Source organism: Epinephelus moara, chromosome 3 (genome assembly GCF_006386435.1).
Source record: "Epinephelus moara isolate mb chromosome 3, YSFRI_EMoa_1.0, whole genome shotgun sequence".
NCBI lineage: Eukaryota > Metazoa > Chordata > Actinopteri > Perciformes > Serranidae > Epinephelus > Epinephelus moara.
Window position 1 is genome coordinate 24,112,269 of NC_065508.1, and position 26,210 is coordinate 24,138,478.

The 26,210-nt window shown below is 40.5% G+C and overlaps 1 protein-coding gene across 1 annotated transcript in view; it reads right to left on the reverse strand.

Moving 5' to 3' along the window:
- The window catches only part of auts2a (activator of transcription and developmental regulator AUTS2 a), a 447,476-nt gene that overhangs the window by 316,667 nt on the left and 104,599 nt on the right, over positions 1-26,210 (reverse strand). The window contains exon 3 of the mRNA XM_050040295.1: positions 12,739-12,951. Coding sequence (XP_049896252.1) covers positions 12,739-12,951 — 213 coding nt within the window. The remainder of the gene's footprint in view (positions 1-12,738; positions 12,952-26,210) is intronic.

Here is a 26,210-nt window from a genome sequence, read left to right on the forward strand (position 1 = left end):
AGTGACAGGGCTAACTGTTAGCATTGTACAACTAACGTTACCCAATGGTTATTTACGAGTTTAACGACTGAGCTGAGCTGTTTCAGTGTCAGTATGAAATTGACCTTGTTAACCTGCCATCCTTCTCCATTCCCCAGAGGGTCTGGACTAAGACGCTGTCCCATCTGGACTGAGAACTACAACCAATAAATTATTGAGAATTATTCAATTTTGAGACACGGTTTCTATTTTTACTGGCGCAGCATTTGTAGCATTGGTAATTTTCTTAGCCAATTCCGATTTTTTAAAAGTCTGACCTGCCAATACTAGTTTTGGTCGATTCCAATTATATTTCTATGAACTATAATTGACAGGATACACAAAAATATTTGGAACTTTATTTTAAAGCCACTGGAAACTTGGCTTGAAATAGCAAAAATGCATGTATGATATCAAAGTTTCTCATGAAGCATCCGCAAAAACAAATGTTAACTTTTGAAACTTTTTGAAACCTAGTTAAAAAAACATCAGCTCGTTCGGCTGTTTAAACCATTTCCCAGGATGGTGGGGGCTGATCAGATCACACTTGACTGATAGCTCTCTTTTAGCTCAAATAAATTCAAGACAGCAAACTAGACTAAATCGCAAATTAGATCAGACCATGTCACACAGTGTATCTGCACTAAACTTATAAGATTGCTAAAATCTCACAGTCTATAGGAGGCTTTACACTTCCTGGACTGAGAAGCTAAATGTTTTAGCATCTTCCATCCACTTACATGAAATGATTAGCATTAGGTTACATTTTTAGCTACTTGTCAACTCCTTGATTAAGAGATTTGGGTGGTGAACTCCAGTCCACTAGTTAGCTTAACACAGTAGCTTTCAAACCATGTGCAGCATGCATGGGAATGAATTACAACTTTTGAGAATGGGTTGCAGCAGGTCTGACAATAAGTCAGTTACTGTCTCTGCTGCTGTTTGCATCATGAACCATCATGCAGTGCACCGCGAAAATTTGATCAGTACGGGATAACAAAAGCATCAATTCAAGCAAACCTACCCACTCAAATCTGAACTGAGGGCTCAGGAAATAAACTATTTTATACGGCACTGATTCACGACTACCCTAACCCTAACCCCTAACCCTAACCCTTACCCTACTGTTCAGACCTACACCAACATGAAAGCACAAAGTGCATGGTGACGCAGTGCAGAGATGTAGGGGTCAGTTGTGAAACTAACGCACGCATGTTGCCGTAGTAACATCTTGCTGCACGTTTCACACTTTTACTGCGTGACCATAAATACACTATATAGTGCTGTAAAAACACATCCACACACTAATTACACGCAGCCTTGTCAAGCCCCCAGATGCTTTAAAATGTTTACAGATTGTTGTCATGTGTGCCACAAAGACACAAAGACCACAAAACAAGCCGTCATGATTGGATTTGATTAGATCCAGTGCTATAAACCGCCACTGTGACAGCAACAATTATCATCCCCACAACCGAGGCCCCCACCAGAATGGATTTAGCATCTTATCTGACAATCAGGACATTGCTTTTCTTCGAATCTCTTATTGGCTTAGCGGATAAGCTTATTAAGGGTGACCCGCGAAGCTGTAAGAGCTGAACATTATATTACAGTTTCACTGCAGATTGAAAAGCATGTAAGCTTGCCCCCATCCTGACAAAATCAGGGCTTCAGTCCAAATATTTACACACACACACACACACACACACACACAGACACACACACACAAACGCACATACACGTACAACATAACCAGAGCGGGAGATCTGCCATTAGGGCTTTTAGCTTGATCTCATTACATGTGGCTACCAGCAGGTTGAAACAAGAGTTCAGTCTAGGTAAGAGACTGATGCTGAATGATAATACAGCCTCTGGCAGGCCTTAGGCAGGGCTTTTCCATCAGGGCAGGTGGAGTGAGGCTCTCCCCAGTGACATGATTCAGGGAGCCAGAGGCCACAGACCAGAGTCCTGCGGTTGACTGGCTGACCTGGTTAGAGCTTCTCAAGGAAGCCTCTTCAAACCCCGGGGCTAGACACCACTCAGCAGTCTCCACAGTAATTACTCCTCACCGCTGGGACCAAGACCAAAGACCAGAGCTCTTTTTTCATGTTTTAGGTGTGATTGACAAATGGGGACAGCTGTGAAGTGGCGGCAGGCTTTTACTTTATCTCTTTAATAAAAGAACTCATGTCATGTCAGTCCTACACAGCAGATATCCAGCGGCATTACTCACACCACTGCCATATTACATGTCCTCACATGGGCTTTGTGTCTGTCTAATGCGAGACTTCTGAAACTACAAAAACAACATGTGAGACTTGGTGTTATTGTATTTGTATGTGTGAGGTAATACCTCTTAATTCCAGAGAATTACTCAGAAAAGGCTCATAAAAGACATTCTCCGTTCCAAGAACCGCCACAAGTAATGCCAGGGTGGTCTGCCCAACGACAGTGCCTGTGATCCCCATTACACTACACTGCCTTATAATGAGCCAATATAACACCACAACCAGCTGACAGCGCCTGATGCCAGGATCACACTTAATCCACTGTTCATTTAATGTGCAGGAGAGGTTTACACGAAGGATATCATGGTGCAAAGTACTTGAACTAAGATTAAACTACTCACACATTTTTTTCATTGCCATGTACATCTGTAAGAACATTTAAGAGAATGTATGCTATAGAAACTACAATTAAAAATTACAATAAAACTTCTCATGAAGCTCTGGTTGCCTTAAAGCAGTACGGATTAGCTCCATTTGAACGTCTTCTTCTCCGTTTAAAGTAGAAGACACAATTTTGTGCTAAAAGTTGTACACGTATGTTAAACAGAATAAAGTAAAACCTTTAATTGACACATAAAATAGCAGAAGGTAAATACAGCGGACTATGGACCATCTCAAGACTTCCTTCTACTTAGACTTCCGGTCCAGCCACTACTGTAAACACCAATATGAAACAACAATTTGAAACACTGAACTTTAGTCCCCCTGACAAATAACACACTGTGATAAAAGGCAAAATTACTTTTAGGACCTTTCTGCTCAATGGTAGGTTGTTCCCTTCCTTCGATGAGGTACAAAAGTCTACCACTTCCCTAAAGAAACAAAACAGCCTAAAGGTTGGAGTGCAGCATTCAACAAAAGAACTGGACACTGTGAGGAAACTCCAGGGTCTGTAGCCCTCAAGTTTCACAAGTTTTTGCAGAATGAAAATGAGATAGAATAGAATAGAAAAGAATAAAGGACTTCTTATATATGTTCTGACTGGCTCCAGGGACCCTAAGACAGTAGCAGCTCAAACTATGAGTGTAATGGATGTGATGCATTGGCAATTACATGTTTAACCTTACCGCATACAGCATTGTCAAATATAAGACAGATACACAGCACAAACAAATACTGCTTCATTTCTTTAAAGTAGGGGTAGACTTTCACTTCTAACATCTAGAGGGAACAACCTACCATAGAGCAACAAGGTCCTAAAACTACTTTTACCATTTCACATAGTGTGTATTTCACTTTTCAGGGGGACTAAAAAATAGCAATCCCTATGCTGTTTTCACGCAGTCTTGGCTGGACTGGGAGTCTAAATAGAACAACAATGCTGTTTTCCAGCAACCGAAAGACGCCTTGAAACGGTGCAGTATGGTATATAGGGTGCGTTTGTAGATCCAATCTGACATTTTTTTTCCCCCAAGTACTTTTATCGAGCCAAAGATGGAATTACATGTACCATGTTGCAGTGTCAGTGCTTTCAATTTTACACAAAAGACTTTTAAAATAATAAGTTCACAGATGCAGGAAAACATGAACATGGAAACGAGACAAAAAACACAGGTACAATAATATGTGCATAAAGTAAATAAAGGGGAAATAAAATAAATAAGTAAATAAAATGAATTCAGTTCCAAACAGCAGACTGTGTTCACAGTTTTTTTGTGTGTTTTTTTGGTTATACAAGCATAGCATTTTTGTCAGAATGGCATGGATATCTTTATTTGTTGTTTCTTACCATCACTGGGTTTCCATGATTCTGACACATTTCTGTTGTCATTTTACACGTTAGATTTATTATTGATTTCCTGCCCTCTCTTTCTGTGCGCAGCTTGTCAGGTGCGGTAACACACATTTTGTGTCATTTGATGATGCAGCTTAAGGAGAAACTGGAAGCGTTTGGTTTGATGTAAAGGATCGCCCTGCTGTACAAACACTGCAGTTGTCACATCAAAATGAGACTGTGGAGAGGCCTGAATTTAGATCATGATCTCAATACAGCCCTAAGAGTTATAGTAGAAGTGCAAATAGTGGTAGCAGTAGTAGTAAATAGTCTTGATTGGTAACTATAAGTCAGAGCACATGGCCATGACATGTGGGGTCCCACAGGGATCCATTTTGGGACCCCTCTTGTTTAATCTCTATATGATTACATTAGGCCAATTCATGCAAAATAACAATGAAGCCTACCATAATTCTGCATATAAAATATATACATATATATATATATACAGTGGTGTGAAAAAGTGTTTGCCCCCTTCCTGATTTCTTACTNAAGTGCGGAAAACATGCAAAAAAGTAAGAAATCAGGAAGGGGGCAAACACTTTTTCACACCACTGTATATATATTGCTTTCACCAGGTGATTATGGACCTGTGTCACTGTATTAAGCCAATAAAAGATTGGATGCGTCAAAATTTTCTCCAACTCAACAGAGGTAAGACCGACATAATTGTCTCTGGGCAATGGAAAGAAAGACAGTGTCAGCTCTCACCTCGAATCCCTCTGTCTTATAACTAAGAGTCACACAAGAAACCTTGGTGTTCTCCTAGACTCAGAATTAAATTTCCACAGCCACCTCAAATCCGTACTACCATTTAAAAAACATTGCTAGAGTCAATGGAATATTGTCAAAGCAAGACCTTGAAGGGCTCACTCATACCATTATTTCCAGTAGATTAGATTACTGCAATGGTCTTTTTATAGGCCTTTCAAAACAAGCTGTTCGTCAACTTCAGCTTATTCAGAAAGCTGCTGCTCAGGTCCTGACAAAAACTAGGAAATATGACCACATTACTCCAGTTCTAAAATCCTTATTCTGGTTACCTGTCAATCAGAGAACTGATTTCAAAATCTTGCTGCTTGTGTATAAATCACTCTGTGGCTCAGCGCCCAAATATATCTCTGACATGCTTGTGACATATGAACCTTCTAGGACCCTGCGAACATCTGGGGCCGGCCTACGGACCATCCCAGAAACACTTTTAAGTCAAAGCTAAAAACATTCCTTTTTTACACTGCCTATGTCACCTTGAAATGACTGCAACCTTATTTTAAAATTAAATTTTAAATAATTTTAAATAATCTTTTTATCTTCGCACCTCTGTCTGCACTTTTTCTTTTTTCTAATGGTGATTTTTTTTCTTTTAAATTGTAAATTATTTAGTAATTCATTTTACCTTGTACATATGTTTATTTTCTCTTTACTCTTTTGGTATCCTTTACTATGTTTTATATTCTATTGCTCTATAAAGCACTTTGAATTGCCCTTGTGTATGAAATGTGCTATACAAATAAAACTGTCTTGCCTTGCCTAGTGAGAACAAATTGTTCCAGCTGTCTGCTGCATTTTTTCATTCATAAAATGGGACTACATTAGTTAAAACCACAGTTGACAAGAACAGAGTTAACAGTTCAGGGTACAGTCCCTACTTTAATTTCCTCAGGGTGATGAATGCAGAGGGAATAACAGATTTTTTTATTTTTTTTTTACATATATAGACAAACTACTGTTCCCTCCAGAGTGACTCCAGTACAATATAAATCTTCGCACCCAAATGCCTGAGAAACACAAACAACGAAAAACAGACAGCCAGACGGACGAGCAGACAGACAGGCAGGTGTTTGGACAGAGATGTGGGGGATCAGAGGGGGGAGGTCCGACCTGAGCCCTCCTTGCTCTCCCCCCACTCCTCGTCTCCTGTCTCCCCCAGTGCCAGAGAGCAGATGGGCCTCACAGCACGTCCCTCTGTTTGCCAGAGCTACTGTACAAAGCAGCACACACCACAGGCCACCAATCTAACATCAGTGAGCTGAACAGAGCCTGACCAGAACAGAACAACACCCCCCACCACACGCACATGCACGCACGCACACACACACACACACACACACACACACACACACACACACACACAAACACACACACATCAGTGCTAGTAACATGTATGAGATATGATAGAAGTATGTCACACGTAGATGCAGCATCACCGCTGGCCCAGACCGTAATATTTAAAACCAGTCTGATGTAATGAATGTGTGAACTCTGTTATAATCCTACATGTGACCTATTTGTAACATTCCTTGTTCGTGACACTTATCTTAAACTGAAGAACATCCATGAGAAGTCAAATTAAAGCCAACTGTAAACTTGAATAAATAAGGTAAAGGCAACCTAGTACATAGAAGCTAGCTACAATACCTGATCTGATTCCACATACATACAAATAGACATGCACAGATACTCTATCCAGTATTGAATGCCATCTCTTTTCAGTCACTGTCATAAACACACAGATAAAAAATCTCATACACGAGAGAGGACACTTACACTGAATCACTCTTTCTATGCCTTTCTATTCTGTAACATGTTCATGTTTAACCCAAACAATACGTAATGTGACTGCAGTTGCTTCAGATCGAGGTCGGAACACGTTCTCACCACAAACGTACCAAACCACCGTTTGTAACTAGACCGAGACCACCTCTTCAAGAAGGTCTTGGTCTGGTTGTTTTGGTGCGCACCTGAGTGTGATTGCTTTGTTCACACCTGCCCAAACGAACCACACTTTGGGGGCAAATGAACTTGAGTTCAATTGAAGCACCCTAAATGTAGTTCTAGGGTTGTTTTGGTCCCCAGATTTACGGTGAAGCCCCACTATACACTCCCATTCAATATGTATTGGAAGTGACTGATTCTCTTCACAAATCTGGGATACCTGCAATGTGGAACGAGCTGGCAGAGCAACAAGAGGGCATGACAATTTGAAAAACAGTGCTCACATTAAGACAGCCGACTAGCGCAGTTTGATGGCATTTGCTCGGAGGGCTAACTTGGCTTTTTTAGTATAGCATGTGAACATCACTGTCAGACAAACATAATTCTGATTCAGGTGCACTACACTAACACTACAGAAAAATTTGGACTCAGGAGCTGCACAAGTATTGCTGCCTTACAATAATAGTTTACAAAAAATGTAGCATACACCATAGAAAACATAAAGACACATACTACACATAACAATATTGCACATCAGCCATTCATGTATCGCACATAATACCAGCACACAACAGAGCACCATAATTTAAACACAACACATCCCCTAAAGCATCAAGCGACATTATTTTAAATCTTAATTAAGGTTGGCGCAAATGAGTTTTTACCCAGTGTGGAGAATGTAGCCTTAAATCAAACTCTCAAATTCTATCTCAGTAATTCATTGTGGCACAAGTGACAATTAAACAAATACTTACCAATGAAAAAAGCTCTGTCCAATATGATAAAATCAGAGAGGAGTTTGACAGTCATGTAATTTGGGGCTTGCTACTGTACTCTCATCCATCTTTGCTAGAGCTTCCTCTTTCTGGACTCTTTTTTCGCTGCGAGGCGATATGTCAGAGGCGCTTATAAACATTTCTCTATTTTCCCCCCTTGAGCTTACAATATCTCATAGTTCAGTACATTGGGTCAGTGCCAGAGATCGAAAACATTTGCTGCAATCTGTGAGCGCGGCTGGAAGAGGAACGGGAAAAAAAAAAAAAAAAAGTGGGGAAAAAAAACACCTCTTGCTTTATTCAACACCAAAATCTCTCTCTCCCTCTCCTTCTCCCTCATTCGGCTCTAAATGGAGAATTAAACCTTGAGACGGACCTCTGACATTTAAAATGTAACCTTGTGGGAGGACAATGCCTTAACATTTATTTATAGTGAAGCCAAAGAAAAGATAATAGTTCTGCTCGATAACTCTGCGGCTTGTTTCTCTGCAGCGAGGACAAAAAGGGGTGGCGTAGGGTGCAGATGATGATCTTTTCAATTAGGCAGACGTCATAAAGCGTGACAGATTAGGGTGTTATTGAGCACCAAGGTTGATAGGTCTATCTGCATCTCGCAGGGAACAGAAAACTATTTCTCATTAATGAGAACGGTGACTGTGGAACAGCCTGGGCTTCAGTGGCTCTTAAAGTCAAACACATTAGGTTATCATAATCATCAGTAATATAATCATTAAAATCATTTTTGATAATTACCAAGATTAAAGGGAGCCAGTGTAATTCAGGGAGCTCTCGTTGGTGACTAAGTCAATACACCTTGCATTTAACCCATCGGTGTTGTTGCCTTCATGTCACAGCCACCTGTGATGTGTGTGGAGGGTTGTGACAACGCATGCTGAGTTAATGTTTGTTTGTGTGTGTGTGTGTGTGTGTGTGTGTGTGAGCACATATGTGGGTGAGGAGGCAAGGGAGGTGAGAAAGAGAGTGGGTGAGAATGTGGTGAAAGCGATTGCACGTGTCAGCATGCATGTGCGTGAATGCATCTGCGTGTGTGAGGGTGCACTCAGGAGATCAGGGTTAGGCTCCCTGTGCCAACAGCCTAAACACCACTGATGAGTGAAACCTGCAACCACAGCCAAAGAATCCAACGCACACACAGTCAAGCCAGCAACACAATACACACTGAAATCAAGGGTTTATCAATGCGCAATCTCACACACACATGCCTCCATACGGTCATTTCTGTACTATACGCACAGCCGTCACAGCAGTACAAGACAACCTTGAAACTGGCAGGTAGCACCATCTGTCCATTAGCTGGTGGAGGAAGAGACACGTCACAAAGGCAGCAGTGGTGAGCCCCACAACAGAGGTCTGCTGCAAAGGTTACTGTAAGCTGCATTCACACAACTACAGAACATTATCTGTCATGTGACTTGGTAAAAATAGGAGCCTTTCAAAGCAGCTGGGAAACAAACCCACCTGACTAATGACCACAGGCTGAGCGGAGGACGGTTACAAACAGTAAGACAACTGGTAAACTGCCTGAAACAAGGCAGCAGATATATCTGTAGGATTATATGAGTAAAAACATGCCTTAGTGTACCATAAATAGGTAGAAATTTGTCAGAGGAAAACCAAACTATGGAGCTAAATTTCTCTTACAGGTCCAGTGTTGATGATTTGGGGGAATAGACTGGCAGAAATGGGATATAAATATGCTTTCTTTAGTGTATTACTGACTGAAAATAAGAATTGTGTTGTCATTACCTCATTGTTGGTGAACGGCACCCGAGCGCCTTGCCATCCTTCCTTCTACAGAGTGGTCCAGACCGCTAGAAGCTAGTTACCAGCTAATGAAGAGCTAAGCTAAAATTAATGTTAATAAGCCAGTGTGTTCCCAACTACAGTTCGGAGCCAGTAAGCTGTCTCTGAGAGAGGTAACAGCTTTCTAAACAATAGCAATGGCAAAACATGACAACAACAATCATTTACTTTCTCTCTTATATGGCAGCTGATCTCATCCACGTTAAGGAGCTTCGGGACCTCAACGTTTTAACAATTTGCAAACATTTTTGGCCCCTGCTCTTCTTCGAGTTAGCCGCTGGCTGCTACCAGCTAATCTGTAAATCTCCCATGGTGGGTCGTACACATAACGCATCGTCAAAACTTCATACACATACTTCTGTTACCAGTTCAGAGGCACAGAGATGCAGCCAAAAACAATACCATTACACCACTGCTCCTACAAACCTCTGTGGAGTCAACCGTATATTTACGTAAATGGTGAGCCTGGTAACCTGTGTCTTGTTTTCCCTCATGTCTTCTTGTCCTCCAGTGACCCATACAAACATGTCCTTGAATATGCAGCTATAGAAGACCAGCCTTCTCTCAGAGAAATGTCTGAGCATAACCTCAGAGTCTCTGCTCGTGTGTGTGTGTGTGTGTGTGTGTGTGTGTGTGTGTGTGTGTGTGTGTGTGTGTGCGTGCGTGTGTGTGTGTGTGTGAACAGTAGGTAGTGCTGTGACAGATAGTCCTTGCAGGTAGAGATACACCACTGCATCAGTGTAGCATAAATATTCATTAGTGACCTTGTCACCTCGCTACACACAAAAATATGTCCAGGTATACAGGACATGATATACACACTCACATACACTAGAAGGTATGTTTCACACCGGTAGAGTGTTTTGACTTCATTTATTTAAACAGTACAAGTTCAACATCATTAATTGTTGGTGTGTTTCCATGCATCTGGATAATTGCTTGTCTTTGTGTTCTGCTTTCCCTTTTTCTTTTGTCTGAGTTGTAACAAAAACAGCCTTTACATGGAGTTTGACAAACATCGTCTGTGAGAAATGTTAGACTGGCTCACCCCCAAAAAGCCAACAGCAGAACCAATGCCTATCATTAAAACAGCAGCAGAGCTATAAACACTACTTGCTGCTACAGCAGGAGACTGACACTGTTTTACTGGAGTGGTTAAACTGACATGCTCTACACAAATCTTTGACCTCAATGACTGTGTTTACATGCACGCTAATATTCCACTGTCATTCAATATGATAATATTCTGAATTTGAAACGAGTCACGTAAACAGTATATTCTGTTTGGATTTTCCAAATTACGTCTGATTCCACTTACGTATGCGTACAAGAACAAGGCAACCGGAAGTCCATTCATTCCTATGGAAATCTCTGTGATATCCGATGTGCCTGTGAAACTCCTCCCCTCTGTTATATTTTGGTCTGGAATTTCCCACCAATACGTAAAAAAAAACAAAAACAAAACAACAACAGAACTATTGCAGTGGATTTCGGAGAGCCAGTATGACAATGTGCTACCTTAGCTAACAGGCTGCTAACTGGCTAACAGGCTGTTTCCTTCGACTCAGTTGCCTGTTGATTGTCGAGTGAGTTTGTCAGACTAAAAAACTTGTTTATCTAGTTTTAACACTCTGTGAATCTGAGTAATGTTATTCCGCTAAAATATGGTATGGTATGGTTATATAAAGTCAGATCATCATTATGACTTGTTCAGCCGTTCATACGTCTTTTTAATTACACATTACACAAATCATGCTATGTACGTGGCAGGTTCTGTTTCTGTCCCGGTAGTGTTCCAAACTACTGGATGGTGAAAAACGGACCAAGTTAGCCTCTACCCCAGGGCTACAGGTAGTTTCTGTCAGATTACTATCCATCCATAAAGAAATGCACTTCCTTGCGTTGGACACTAAAGGCATCATCTGTATATTTACAGATCTATGGACACAAGTCACATACGTAAGTGGAAACCAGGTGTAAATGAAGCATTTTTCAATTAAGAAATGGGGGATATGCCGATATTATTTTTAGCAGCATTCTTTAGACTTGTATCCAGTACATTGGAAATATGCGTCTTGACTGGGGTTTTTACCACAGTTTGTATTGTCATGAACGTAACGTATACAAACCAACTTGTTGGAAGAGATCCATGCCAAAAAGAGCCCACATTTCTGTTGGGCTTTGGGAGAAACAGACCTACTTTTAAACATCATGAAAGACTTGGATATCAAGAGGTTTTGGATATCCCAAAATATCGCAATGCCAACCTTTTTCATGAAAGAGGGAAGCTGTGGTCATAAGGTTGAACTCAAAACAAAACAACCCTTTGGAATCCTAGAAGGAATATTGTCTGTTTTGGAATAAGGGCAAACTCTTAATGTTTTGTGCACATAAATTGCCGATGCCATAATACATCATATAATGTGCATGCAAACGTAATGCAATAAGCATACTGAACTGCTCAGCTTGCATGACAACCCCACAGTAATAATAGTAATATTAGCCCATTCAGTTTTGTTGTAATTACAGCTGATGAGATATTTGCAACAGAGCAGAGTTCTTTTTTTTCCTGTAAAATGACCAGAGATGAAGTGGCTTTGATTCAGCATTAATTTAGTTTAAAGAACATCAAGGCCAGGCTCTGACAAACTGGGAGAAACTGTAAGTAACAGCAGTATACGGCTGATAAAAAGCCTTGAAATCTTCACATTTCAGGATGTTCATTTTACTAAAAACTAGCAACGGTACTGTATTTTTTTTGTCAAACATCTCTAGCCTTTCCACCTCCAGTGCCTGTGTGCTGAACAGTAAACTGCACAAACGCCCCGGCAGAAGCTTGCATTAAATAATATAGTTGTTTTACATCTGCCCTAACTACAGATTTGATACAACAACTCACGCACTTGGCACATCAACACAAACCGACCACTGAGCCAAGGGGAAAAAACAACTGCAGCGCTTTTTAAAAAATACTTGCACTCACCTTGTTGACAACTGATATCACAATTACAGAAGCATATACTGTTCTTTTTCTCAGCATCATGAAGAAGTACAGTAAAGTTTTACAAGGTCATAGACTGAACCTTCAACTCAGATATTTAACTGTATTTAAGATAAAACTGCTATTATATTTAACTGACAATATTCATTATATCAAGGCTCATTTTCTCTACGTTATCTGAGCATAAGTACACTGAAGTGACAGGATGTCACGAAGGCTTTATCCATATGTATCACAGCTCATTATGGAAATGTAGTGCTCAGCTACATTTGCCATATGCGATTTATTGCACATACGATATGATTACTTTATCAACGGAAAGATAAATGATCTCAAACTCACCATTGTGTGTTTCTTGTTCAGATGTTTCTTCTTCCTCTTGCCTTGTGTGTGTGCCAGGCGGGGGTTGTTCTCCTGGTCTGAAGGCTGTTGGTGGTGGTGATTGTTCTTGCAGGGCTCCAGGCTCAGGCCGTTGGGGACCCTGGCAGCCTTTTTCTTGTGTAGGGGCCCTGCCTGGTTGTCTCTGCACTCCTGGGGCTTCAGTGTCAGGTTCTTCTTCAGAAGAAACAGCACAAGAGAAAGCTTCAATTAGTACAAAATAAACACTTGGGTAATGTGAGTTTTACAGCATGTATGAGCTGTGCAGCTGACCTTTAAGGATTCTGTAATCCTGTTGCACATTAAATTTCTGAACCTGAGAAAACCTGCTCATTAGCACACTTGAGAGCTTGAGAAAAAAAAAGAGCTGGATATTCACTCATAAAAGCTTGTTTTGTCAGCGAGCAAATCTCTACTCTACAGTAAGCAGTGCAGTGAATTTGCTCTAAATTGAGGGGCAATGGTGCAGAAAAGCTTTAGATACAGTGTAGTATCACAAGATTTTCTTCACAAAGAGCAGCAGAACAAAAAGTAGTTCTTTCTTGGATTGTTTTTGCCATTTGGTTTTATTTGAAAGTACACAGCAGAGACCGACAAGAAAAAATGAGGACAGAGAGAGTGAAATAAGACTCCAGCTGACTTAAAACCACTGGAGTTGCGGTTAGGTAGTAGATGTCTTGGAGCACTAGCAATTTTCAATTAGTTCCCTTATTATAACTCCTGTTTTGAATTCTGCAGACTGAAATATGTTACATACTCCTGGATTGACTGTCGTGACATTTTGCTCAGACATGCATGGTGCCCAGAGGGTAAATTATAATGATTCTGGTGCAACCAGCAGGTCAAAGTTCTCAGTTATCTAGGGACATTCACGGTTCCCAGATGATGTATCCCACACATTTATTTGTAGCGGCCTGCTGGGATTAACATTTGCCACCACATATTGATTTTCTATTTTTGGATCTGTGCCTCTGTCATACAGAAATGAAATGCTCTATTTCTTAGAACAACAGCAATCTCAATTTAGCGTAGAGCGTCAGATTGGATTGACAAATGCAATGACTACTGCAATTTTCCAAACTACTTAAGATGAAACTACCTGTGTTCCCATGCAGACCACATACACTGCAATCCAGCCATGGTCTAACCTCAGTAACAGCAGCAACAGAAAGTTTGCTGACCCCGCCTCCAACTTATCCAAAGCAAGGTCATGGGGACTGCAGGCTGAGCAAAGTGCTCGAGCGCCCCTCTCCCCAGCAACGCTTTCCAGTTCCTCCTGGGGGACCCAAGACATTCCAAGGCCAGATGAGATATATAATCCCTCCAGCATGTTCTGAGTCTGCCCTAGGACCTCCTACCAGTGTGTCTTGCCCACAACACCTCTAATGGCAGGCACCCAGGAGGCATCCTGATCAGATGCCCGAACCACCTCAACTGACCCCATCCGACGTGAAGGAGGAGCGGCTCTGCTCCGAGCTCCCTACAGATGTCAGAATGACTGCGAGCATGGTAAAAATAATCTGCTTCACATCAGCAAGTTAGCCTGCTGGCAAATGATTTAGCTCTACGTACTTCTGCAAAAATCACAGCCTCACAGAGCCTTGAGGATTGCTGAAGATATTCTGGTCTCGTCTATAGACCTTTCATATATGCAGGGCTGAGGCAAAGTGACTTTTACTCTTAAAATACATCCTAGTCAAGTGTTTGAGTCAGAAGTCATAACCAGACTGCTAGAAAGTACCTGACTGTGGTCTAAACTCTTGACACACTACTCCCAGTGTTTTCTCTTGGTGAAGTTGGAGTCTTTGTAGGTGTTGCTACATGTCTCCACAATCATGGATGACATTACTGAGCATAATAACTATCCATTTACTTATACTTTACCCAATAAAACCACACATGTAAAAGTGTATATGCTATCTGTTTTTACTTAAGACAGTCTTAAGACAGTTTGGCCTGAATTAGGAGCAACAAGGACAAAACTGACTAGAAACTTTGGATTGACCTTGCGTGCACCTGAAAGGTACATTTCGGAGCAGGAAACAGAACAGCAAAAGCACAGCAAGAAACATCAAAACATTTAACTTCAGTTTGTCCGTCAGCACATAAAAACTACATCAAAAGACATATCTTTTTATGAAGAAAACTAGATCCTGAAAACAAACCCATAAGCTACAACTCCAATATCGCAGGGTCCACACATGGGGTTATACAGTTTGACAGGCCTGATCAATAGAACCACTCATCTGCTGCTGAGAGACTGTGTAATGTATCAAAGCTGTCCGCCGTAAAACTTATGGAACAAATCAGTTTTGTTATTTGAAGGGGTGACCCGTTTTGCTCCATTGTGGACCAAAGAGCCAGTGGTGTTAATACCCCCAGGGAGACATTTAAGCTGGTGAAGCAGCAATCAGAGTGGAGACTGACTGCTGAAGGGGAAGGTGCAAAGCTGCCACAGCTGAGCTAATGACACGTCGATACTCTGCAACATTTTAACAGGAGGGCTGGAGAGAGGAGGCTCTGAGTATCTAGTAGCCCTGGCACCAATGATACATGGACGATTTAAAGGCCAAGAAATTTAATACACTGTATGAATGGTGCCTTAATCCCTGGATGCATGGGTACTATTATTGCTATAACCGTGATGATGATCTGAACATTCTTCTTTGCTGCTTTTGTAGTATTATTACCAATTCTAATTGTATGTTATCCTTTTTTAATCCTCCATATCTTGTGCTTCTTGCCAATTTTCCACAAAATGACAGATTATATTCCTCATTTGGGGATTAAGACAACATTAGGCTAAAATAAGGTTCAGCACTCTGGAAACTCTCTAGTGGTGGAAGGCAACTAAGTAGGGATGCACGATATTGGATTTTTTGTGGATATCCAATATGCCAATATATAAGAATCATCAAGCCTCTTCTGTAGTGGAATTAACATCATATTATACATGTATACTCTTATCGTGATGGCCCACCAGCAGATGAAGACAAGAAATACAATACTTTTCAATATATATAATATTCTTTCATTGTGCAAAATCAAAAAAAGCATGTTGGCTGATTCTGTTTCATTTTAAATCCATAATTGGCCAATACCGGTGACGTGACAATATTATCATGCATTCCTACAACTAAGTTCATTTACTCAAGTACAATTTTGAGGTATGTGTACTTTACTTGAGTATCTTCATGTCATGTTACTTTACTCCTACTCATCTACATCAGAGGCAAATGCTGCACTTTGTAAGGTTTTACATTCAAATAATTAGCGATGCACCGATTTATCAGCCTAATATTATTATCGGCCAATGTTTGCACTGTTGACTGCCAACAGCCTATCGCCAGTTAACATAACATTGACTGATGGCAGTGGCCAATGTTTATTTATTGCGTCACTTCAATATTGGGAAGATTTGTGTCTCTTATCTGTGGTCGGACTCAGACAACAGTAGCTAGCATACCCAACTGTTGATTCACAGAAAAAGCCAGTGGCTCCACCCGGCTCTGGCATGACGTAAGAAGGCAAGGGGTGCCGTGAACATGTGTGGTTTATTTTCACGTTTGCTTTCAGTGAGCGGCTGTTCAGTTCTGCATCTAACATCTTGGATGGGAAAAGAAATAGACTGAGCTGCAACAAGACAGAGATGCTTGTAGTTATAAAGACAAACATGCAACTTACTAGGAAGTAGGCTACGAGGTACAGGTACATTTTTTTTTCTGTTAAGGGTTTCCCACGTACTCATTTATTAGTGGCGGCCTGCCACAATTAAAACATCTGCCACCACGTTTTGATTTTCTATTTTCGCATCTGGACCCTTCATTATGTGTGCTGTTGGAATATATATATTGCTCTACACACTCACAGTGCAGTGTACTCTAGGCACAGACGGAGCAGCAGAACACCGGGCACAGTGAAAGTTAAATTCAATGTCATTGCGCTGAGTCTAAAAATTTGCTTTCACATACAAACAGCTGCTCTAATCATCCATTGATCTGATTCTGATCAGGTCTGATCGGATCGACTGAATGAACACAAACAGCTGCTGAGGGAAAAAAGAGGAGCTCCGCCTGCGCTGCATTCACAGACCAGCAAAAGCCTCAGAATTTAGTGAGGGAACAAACAAACAACAGTTATAAATATGATTGACTGTTATAGATTAAACTACCCTACAGTATATAAGATAGTTTACCTTTACTTCAACAAGCTACAACATAAAATGCTGCATACATGGTAACACACTCAAAGTATTAACAAAAATACAATCACACTGCCAGAGGTTTTTTTTAAGTGAATACTTTTACTTTTGCTGCTAATGATTCTGTACTTTTACTGAAGTAAAATGTTAAAGGCAGGATTTTAACGTGCAGTGCAGTATGGCTGCAGTTATATCTTTAGGGGTGGTTTATATTTGTTGAGCAGCACTCAAGCTGGACTCCACAAACCCTGCCTCAGTCCAGGATTTATCCCACAGCCCACAGAAACCACAGTGTGACTCATATTTGGTGTACAGTACATATGAGGAATGATATCAAGGCAGATTTTCCACAAAACACCAGTGAGAGAAAAAAATCAACCACATCTCAAGCAGCAGCAGTTACTCATATGAGGACCACCTCAGAGCAACCTTAGCGTGCCTGTAGAGAATTACATCACCAGTGTTACAGATATGCGCTGCTGTCAGAAGGATGAGTTTGATGGGTGTGCTACTGGCACTGACTCACTAAACCATTTCTAAAGGCCTCGATTCACTCGTAGAAAAACAAGTGCATGCATCAACTAATCTTGTTTGCCTTTCCCGCCCACACTCATCCAAGGCAAATAATGCAACATGACATGCATTGTCAGTGCACAGAATAAGTGACAAAGTTATGATGGGGCTGAGAGAGCCTTCATTGTGCCAGCTTTCTGCATGCTTCTAAGCCTCCCAGCCAACTGATTGCCTGGAATAAATTATGCACATTATGTTTTGCCTGCCTGCCGAACAATAGCAAGACAAATTCCTTATTTCAGCGCCTTAAGATGACACTGAAAAAAAGTAATTGCTCAATATGGCTCACTCTCCACCAGCTTTCATTTCTGTGATTGTCTGGCAGTGTACAAAGTAATTACACTGTGGCATCCAGTGACAATGCACGTCTGCAGGTATATTCACAACAGGTTACAATCTGGAAGGCAGCTATTTTAACTAAGTTTATTTTAATGTTTTTGTTAGTTTGAGATTTTTACAAAGTTTATTCGATCTTGTTCCACATCCGATATAATCAATTTAATTCTTGCGTTGAAACATCCTGTTATTAATCTGATATTGTAGGACAAAATGGCTATTTAAAGGCCCAATCCACTAAAAAACAATGTTTGGCTTATTGATCCTTCTCATGTTGGAGCCCATGTGCACAGTGTTGGGCAAGTTACTTTCAAAATGTAATATATGACATGTTACTACATCTCTGTGTAGAGCAATAGGTCATATATAATTATATGACCCGAAATTCAGATAACGTATCATATTACTTTCTTACCCCCAACACTGACTGTGCAAAATGATGAGCGTGCAGAGTTTAAGTTTACACATTAATCTGCTAAAGGGGAAAGTTTTTCTATGGCAAGGCTTAACTATACAGACCAGTGAGCAGTGATAACTAAGAGGTCTTTGGGGTCATCAGGTGGTAACCTCCTTTCACCAGTGTTTCGTGTAGTTGGCCCCACGACACCTCCAGGAGGCTAGACAGTGATCTCTGGCATCCCAGAGACACTCCCCTAATGCCAGCTCTTACTGCTCCCCGCACCAACCCAACAAACTCCTTTACCTTACATTACACGGGGCTTTCTCAGCCCAAACAGCACTGCCACCTTCAACAAACCCAGGCTCCGTTTATGCGAGCTCCAGGTAGTGACCATGCCGATACTACCTTTCCTAGCACATTCACCATACCCTATTTCACACGCTACATATCATAACTCGAATATAAGCTAAAGTTAAAGGAGATAGAGAAGATAAACTCACAGGCTTTACATAATTATATGACCCGAAATTCCGGTAATGCATCATATTACTTTGTTACCCCCAACACTGACTGTGCAAAATGATGAACGTGCAGAGTTTAAATTTACACATTAATCTGCTAAAGGGGGACATTTTTCTGAACTCACCTTAAGTTTGAGAGTTTAACAAGTCTATGTATGAGGAGAACGTTGTAAATGGCAAATTGACCTGCACTTGTATGATGCCTTTCTAGTCTTCACACCACTCAAAGAGCTTTTAAACTACATGTCACATTCACTCCTTTACACTAACATTCATACACTGGTGGCCGAGGCTACCATACAAGGTGCCATCTGCTACTCAGTCACTAGGCACAATTTGGGGTTCTCTATCTTTCCAAAGGATACTTTGACATTAGGACCAGAGGAGCCAGACATCAACCTGCCAATCTTCCGATTAGTTTACGACCTGCTATACCTTCTGAGTCACAGCCGCCCCGTCTTGTGACATCTCATTGTGTGTGCATCCCAATAATGGTCCAGTATGCAACTCTCATTTAATATGCAACTTTTCAGTGAAGTAGGAGACATCTTGTATCAAACATTTAAACTTTTAAAAAGAAAAAAATATTTGCATACTTATTGATTCTACATTTTTCAATGAGGGAGAAGGAGTAGATGTAATTTTAAGATGAGAATTGAACTTTTCTGTAGGAAAAACAGATCAAAATATATTATTTATTCATTATCCGTATTCATTATCCAGTTCAGGGTCGTGGGGGGCTGGAGTGTATCCCAGACGAAATGGGGCGACAGGTGAGGTACACTCTGGACAGGTCGCCAGACTATCACAGGGCTAACACACAGAGATAGAAAGCCACTCACATTCACACCTGCAGGTAATTTGAAGTTATCAAGTGAAGCTAACCTGCATGTCTTTGGACTGTGGGAGGAAGCTGGAGAACATCCACGCTGACGCAGGGAGAACATGTGAACTCCACACAAAAGGGCCCAGCCAGCTCGCGGGTTCAAACCCAGAACTTGCAGTGAGGCGACAGTGCTAACCACTGTACCACCATGCAGCTATGATGTGTTATTCAAAGCAGTATATGAATATGTCCGGGGGGATCCACTGTAGAACTTTCATTATAGCAGATACCCAGGTATACTTGCAAACTGGATCTCGAGTCTTTTTAAAATTGTAGGCTATCAAATGCCAGGAGCTGCCCACAGTATATTAATATTGTGCGTTGCATGCAATTTCCTCCTGAATATTCCTCATCAACAATTTATATACAGTAAAACTGAGAAGAGGCTCCAGAAAAACATCCACTGTGCTTCGTCTAGAGCTCACAATAAATGTGGAGCAGCAAATCTATGATGCTACTTTCACAGTCGAGGAGAGGTTGAATGAAGCAATGGAAAGCTCTGCTTTTATTACGGTTTGAAATATTAAACTGAAATGAATCAGTACATAAAGATGATGAACTGAAGGGACAGCAGTGTCAGCGGATTATTCCAGGAGCAGGGTTCAGTAATCATTTCAGCATGGGGAACTTTCATTTGTCTGCTTGCTTTTATTTCTGTTCATCGAGTTGTAGAAACACCTGCTAACTCTCAGTAGACAAAATGTGCCTGTATGAAGCTATTATTTTGACACTACTGTACATGCAATACCTTCACATGGTTGTATAAGGGGGTTTATTTGGTGATGCTATTAGTCCATTAGACAACCATCGTCTTGTTCATTTATTTTGGACTCTCACAGTTTAGGGCCTTTCATTTTATCTGATGCTTTCTTATCCTGCTTGACTCAGCTGTTTCCTCTTCCCCTCTTCACTCTGCTTTGTCTTGTGTTTGAACGCCACCCTGGAGAGGCTTCACCGTCTCTCCTTCATGGGCACTCTGAACTCAACGTCTACAGCAGTGGATTAAACAAGCTGGACCTTCTCTGGTCTTTGCTGGCATTTGAGCCACCAAACAGACAAGCCTGTGAGAGACAATTTAATTGGTTTAAACAAACTGGGCACCCTGCAGAGAGGAAAAGAGAGAGGGATGGATGGTGGCAGAAAACAGGAACAGAGAGACAGTGAGAGGAAGAGAGAGCACTCCAACACACCGGAGGCTTAATGAATCTGGCTTCCCACGATACTGCTGTAACGAGCACTGAGCACATCAACGTACACGCAAACAGACGTCTCAAATCTTGACACGACAACAGACGAATAGAGTAAACAATAATAGCGGATCTAATGAATGCTAATAAAGACTGATAAGTACAATCTCTCCTTGTGGGGTACTCCGGGACAACAGCCCATATTAACTCCAGCTACCTAGTTAAGCTGAGCAGTGAATTGTGTCTTGTTCTTATGGGAGTCCTTGACCCGGTAATAACATTTTTAGTTGGTGTGAAACAGCATTAAGCAAGCTCTAAGCATTGGGTGATATAAATTGATGGGTAATTCAATGCTGCTGTTTGTAGTGATGTAACCAATTACAGTTGTGATCAGAGCAGCTAAACTATTTCATGTGTAAGTTAATGGTTTTGAACTAGAGGACGACTGACAGCCTTTATAAATGCTGATGTAATAACAATAATTTGGAACACAATCCAATATCTGATTAATGAGCCGATATCTACAGTGCCAGACCAGCTGTTAAGGCCCAGCCAAAAACTTTATGTAAACACATGTTAATGTGAAGAACAGCAAATTTAGACACAGTCACACAGCAGACAGGACCTGATTTCTCCAACTGATCAAGCTCCATTTTGCGCCATTTAATACCCAGTATGTCCCGGCATGACTGGTGGAGGCTGCGCAGCTAACAGCCACTATTGGAAGCAAGTTCTGCCTAAATTAATAGTTCATAAAACATCCTATCAGCACAGATTCATTGGCCAAACTAATACATTGGTCAACCTCTAATTCAAACCCAGATGAGAATGGTTTGTATATATTGCATATGGTCACCAGCCCTGCACCTTCATAGGCAAGGCAAGGCAGCTTTATTTGTATAGCACACTTCATACACAAGGGCATTTCAAAGTGCTTTACAGAGCAATAAAATATCAAACATAAAGGATACAGAAAAGAGTCAGGAGAAAGAAGATATAAAAGGTAAAAGTAATTACTAAATGATTTACAATTGAAGAAAAATCGCCATTGAAAATAGAAAAAAGTGCAGACATGAGGTGTGAAGATAAAAAAAATATTACAAAAAATGATTTAAAATTTTGTTTAAAAATAAGGTTGCCGTCATTACACAGTGACATAGGCAGTGTAAAATAGGGATGTTTTAGCTCTGACTTAAAAGTGGTCAGAGTCGGGGCTTGTCTGACATCATCTGGGAGGTTATTCCAGGTTTGTGCTGCATGATAACAAAACACTGCTTCACCATGTTTTGCTCTGTAGGCTCTTGTTGTGGAGGCATTATTAAGATGTATGCACAGTATGGATCTTAATATCTACTTCATATGTACATCACTTTATATTAACATATTCATGTTTAGCTTCATGTTTGGAGTTTGCATTTAACAGTAGCTAATGGAACCTTTTGAAGCTTTTGTTCAATCTGAATGCTTGCAAACCAATTTTTAAATGATTATTCTTTCAAGGAATACTTCAACAACAAATTATTCACTAGTAAATCAATCACTTAACCTGTGTTACGTCGAATTCATGAAGATATCTTTGTTTTCCTCACATGCCTCGGTGAACGAAGAATCCAAAAATGTAAAAAGTTCTCAATGAACTGATGTAAAAGGGCGCTGTTTGAGTAAAAATGTATGTTTTTGGGAAGTATTGAGCAAACAGCTGGATTAGATTATACTGCATGACGTCAGTTCATCAAGAATTTTTTTTTGGAATCTGTTTTTGGATTCTTCGTTCACCATGAAGGCATGCGAAAAAAAACATTTTCTTTATGAATTCAATGTAACATGGTTGAGTAATTGATAGACAAATTATCATTTGAGGGGTGTGGTATTCCTTCAAAAAGAGAACTGTGATTATCCTCCTCACACTTATCAGTGCTAACAGAAATCTCAACAAGGGTGCCTTTTGAAAGTACAGTGTTTTGTGACGACCGGAGAGATGTAATATGCACTGATTCTCTAAATACTAAGAGGGAACAATGTGAAAACATATTTTGTTTTGATTCTAGATTATTTTTCAAAACACTAAAATGAGTCACATGACTATCACGACATGAAAAATGGGAGCTCCTCACTGATATACATCACGTGCACTGAATATCTTCAGGTTTGGTCTGGAAAAAACATCTTTCTTTCATTTTTTGTATATTAAATGACTGAAAAAAATCAGCAGTAGATTAATAAAAATGATCTTCTAGCCCTACAATAAATAACTCAAAGGTTATACTTCATGAAGCCTGGTATATCTGACTATTTATAGTCAAGCTGAAGATTGAAATGTGTTGTAGAAGTTTCACTAAGTTAAAAAGAAATCAGAATCTCATGTTTTTAATTAAATCAATGTGGAGGTTGCTGCTCCAATTCACCAAGAGAGTAGTAGTCAAAGAAAGAGATCATTATACACAGTAATAAAACTGAACTAATTCAAGCTTTGTACTTAGAGTACATGGTTTTGCTTTATTCATATGTTCTTTCGAGAGAATTTTCTATGAGCGGCACAAAGCCACATGGCCAAAATACGTAAAGTTCGTTTCACAGCGGTGACCCACTAATGCATGGAAAATAGAGCTAGTATTACAAGGATTAATTCAATTCTTGTGTCACGATGGAACAAACTACTGTGTCACCATCAGCTTTATGTTCCAGATGGCTCCCTACAGAATATTTTCTCAAGATTAAGGACAGCTGGAGAAACAAGTCAGCGCTGAAGTCAGACACAGAAAAGTACTGTTTGATCAGCGTCAAATAGTTGTGATCAATAACTTCATGATTGTCAGATAATTTTTGACACTTTTAATCTTTTGTTCTAAAACCCACAATCATGTCTAAATCAGCAAGAAGTGACGACCAAGTCCTTCGGTACACCTGTATTTTTATTTGTGGAATTGAAGTGCTGCTTTAAGGATTTTAACAACTGGTAGAATGATACAAACATTGACAAACATACACCTTTTCTTTGAATTAAAGACAGAACTAGAGTGTGAAGAGCCCACATCTATCCACAGAGTCACTGGCCTGTGCTGGCAATGGCACTACAACTGACTGACCTGGACGAACACACCGCGCACACTTCAGCACTCGTCTTTTCACTGAGCCTTCATCTTGAAAAACTGCCTCTTCCTCAAGTAACAAAGAGAACGAGATTGAGAAAAACACCACGAAGCTCAAGTAGAACTACTTTCCTACAAGAATGAGACAAGATTTGTGAGAGAAAATAGTTGCAGGGAATGAGCAAGACCCTAAAACAAAACCCAAAAAAAAAAAAAAACATTCAGCAGTCCATGTAGCAAGTTGAGCTGCAGCTCAGAGACATCACACAAGACGAAAAGAGCCGAGAGCTGCTTCAGAGGACAGCAGCTCCTGAATACAGACAAAGGGTTAGGAAAGTTAAAGGGTGGAAGATGAAATTTCACACATAAAAATAGCTATGTAACACATTTCACAGACTTCTGACCATATTCAGGCTGATTTAATAGTGGTAAATAAAGACAGTGCGGTACATGAAGAATCAAAGGTGAACACAGTTCGAAATCTTGTAAAAACTAACAAAGCACTGAATTTAAAGCCACATTTTCTATTTAGGTGAAAAGCCTTTGAGAAAATCCTTGAGGCAGGATTTTTTTGCCTGCATATTTGAATGAAAGAATTCCATCTTAATTGCAGCTACGGGAAGTGTGGAGTGAAGTGTGAGTTCAGGGAGATGAACTGTATTTATTCTATGGCTTGCGTCTCAAGGCTGCCATCAAAGCTAGCTGGAACAACTTTTTAAACACAGAGCAACTTGGCGTAACTTTTATTTTGAGATTTCAAGCTTCTTCGAATGTGCCGCACAAATGGGATACAGTTCAAGCGCGCACATCCACACATAATCGTGTCATACTCCAGCTGTGAGGAGCCTAAAGTGAGGACATGAAAGCTGTCAACACCTTCCCAGAGTCCTTATGCAGTTCAAACACCTCACTACTGCTTCAGTTCACATACTGAACATACTGTTTAATAAGGCTGCCCCCTGACAGTCGACCAAAACTTAGTCGACCAGAAAGGTCATTAGTCAGCAAGATTTCATTGCTCGCTCAGTCGCAGGAAAAAACAACAACATGAAACTCTATTAGGAGCTGCACCTTGTCAGTATAAATCAAAACCTATATGACTGTGGGAATTTAATTTGAAAGGACAGACATAGGAAGTGTCCACGCTCAGCAGTCAGACAGGAGTCAGGTTAATTTCCAGGGCTGGTACCTGTGGTTATTCCACAGGCTAGTTAATAACATGTCGGGCAGGAAATCCAAAGTGTGGGATCATTTTGAGAAGGTGAAGGACGAACCCAAGGTGATATGTAAACTCATCTTCATTGGTCGACTACAAACATGACGTATCATCTGAAACATGGAAGGAGCTACATGCCCATTAGCCACTTAGCACAATCATTACTGCTTTGCCGACAGCGTCATTAACACTATCCCCGCCAATGAAGAGATTTTTCTTCATTTACAGTATGACAGAACGCTTCCTGTCATTGACAAGATATTCCAGCAATCCATGTTTTCACTGTTTTAAGACAGGAGGCGCTGTACACATCTTGTGAAATAGAACAGCACTGCTATGTCCAAAAACAGACAAAGAAGATCTGGTGGCAACCGGAAGAAGGTGTTTATTAAGGAAATGTAGCAGCTTGTAAATTGCACAAAAATGCCGGCGCCAGCGGAAAAGTTTACCGTTGTGCAAGCCATGGAGATGTTGATGGACTCAGACTCAGACTATTCCTGTTTTGATCAACATTGGATGAAGAAGAAAATGAGTTTGGTGGGATGAAACAGGATCTCCATGACGGTGACAGTGACACATGGACAAGATGACCACAGAGGAGACGGAGCAAACAGAACACTGAATGATCACTGAGCGCAGCAATGTGTTCTGCTACACCTCAAACTGAATATTATTGTCATTATTATTATCATTATTTTAAGTTTCATTTATACAATTAAAACTGATGTAAGGAAATGAGAATATGCACAAATTCAAGTGTTGATGAAAAAGAAATGGAACAAGATAGAATGAAAGTTTTTTTGTGTTTAAAAACAGGAGGTCTCTTCATTAGTTTCATGTCTATACTGTTTAAATATTCACAGAAAATTTTAATCTGTGGGTCTTGGAAGATTAGTGGGGGTGGCTTGCAACTTAAAAATAATACTCTGGTGGGGAAAGTGTTTATAGGCGGCTCGCTCAGTGTGTGACGTGCACTTGTAGATAAAATATAGGCCTATATTAATGAAGGTTCATTAGTACGCTTTTG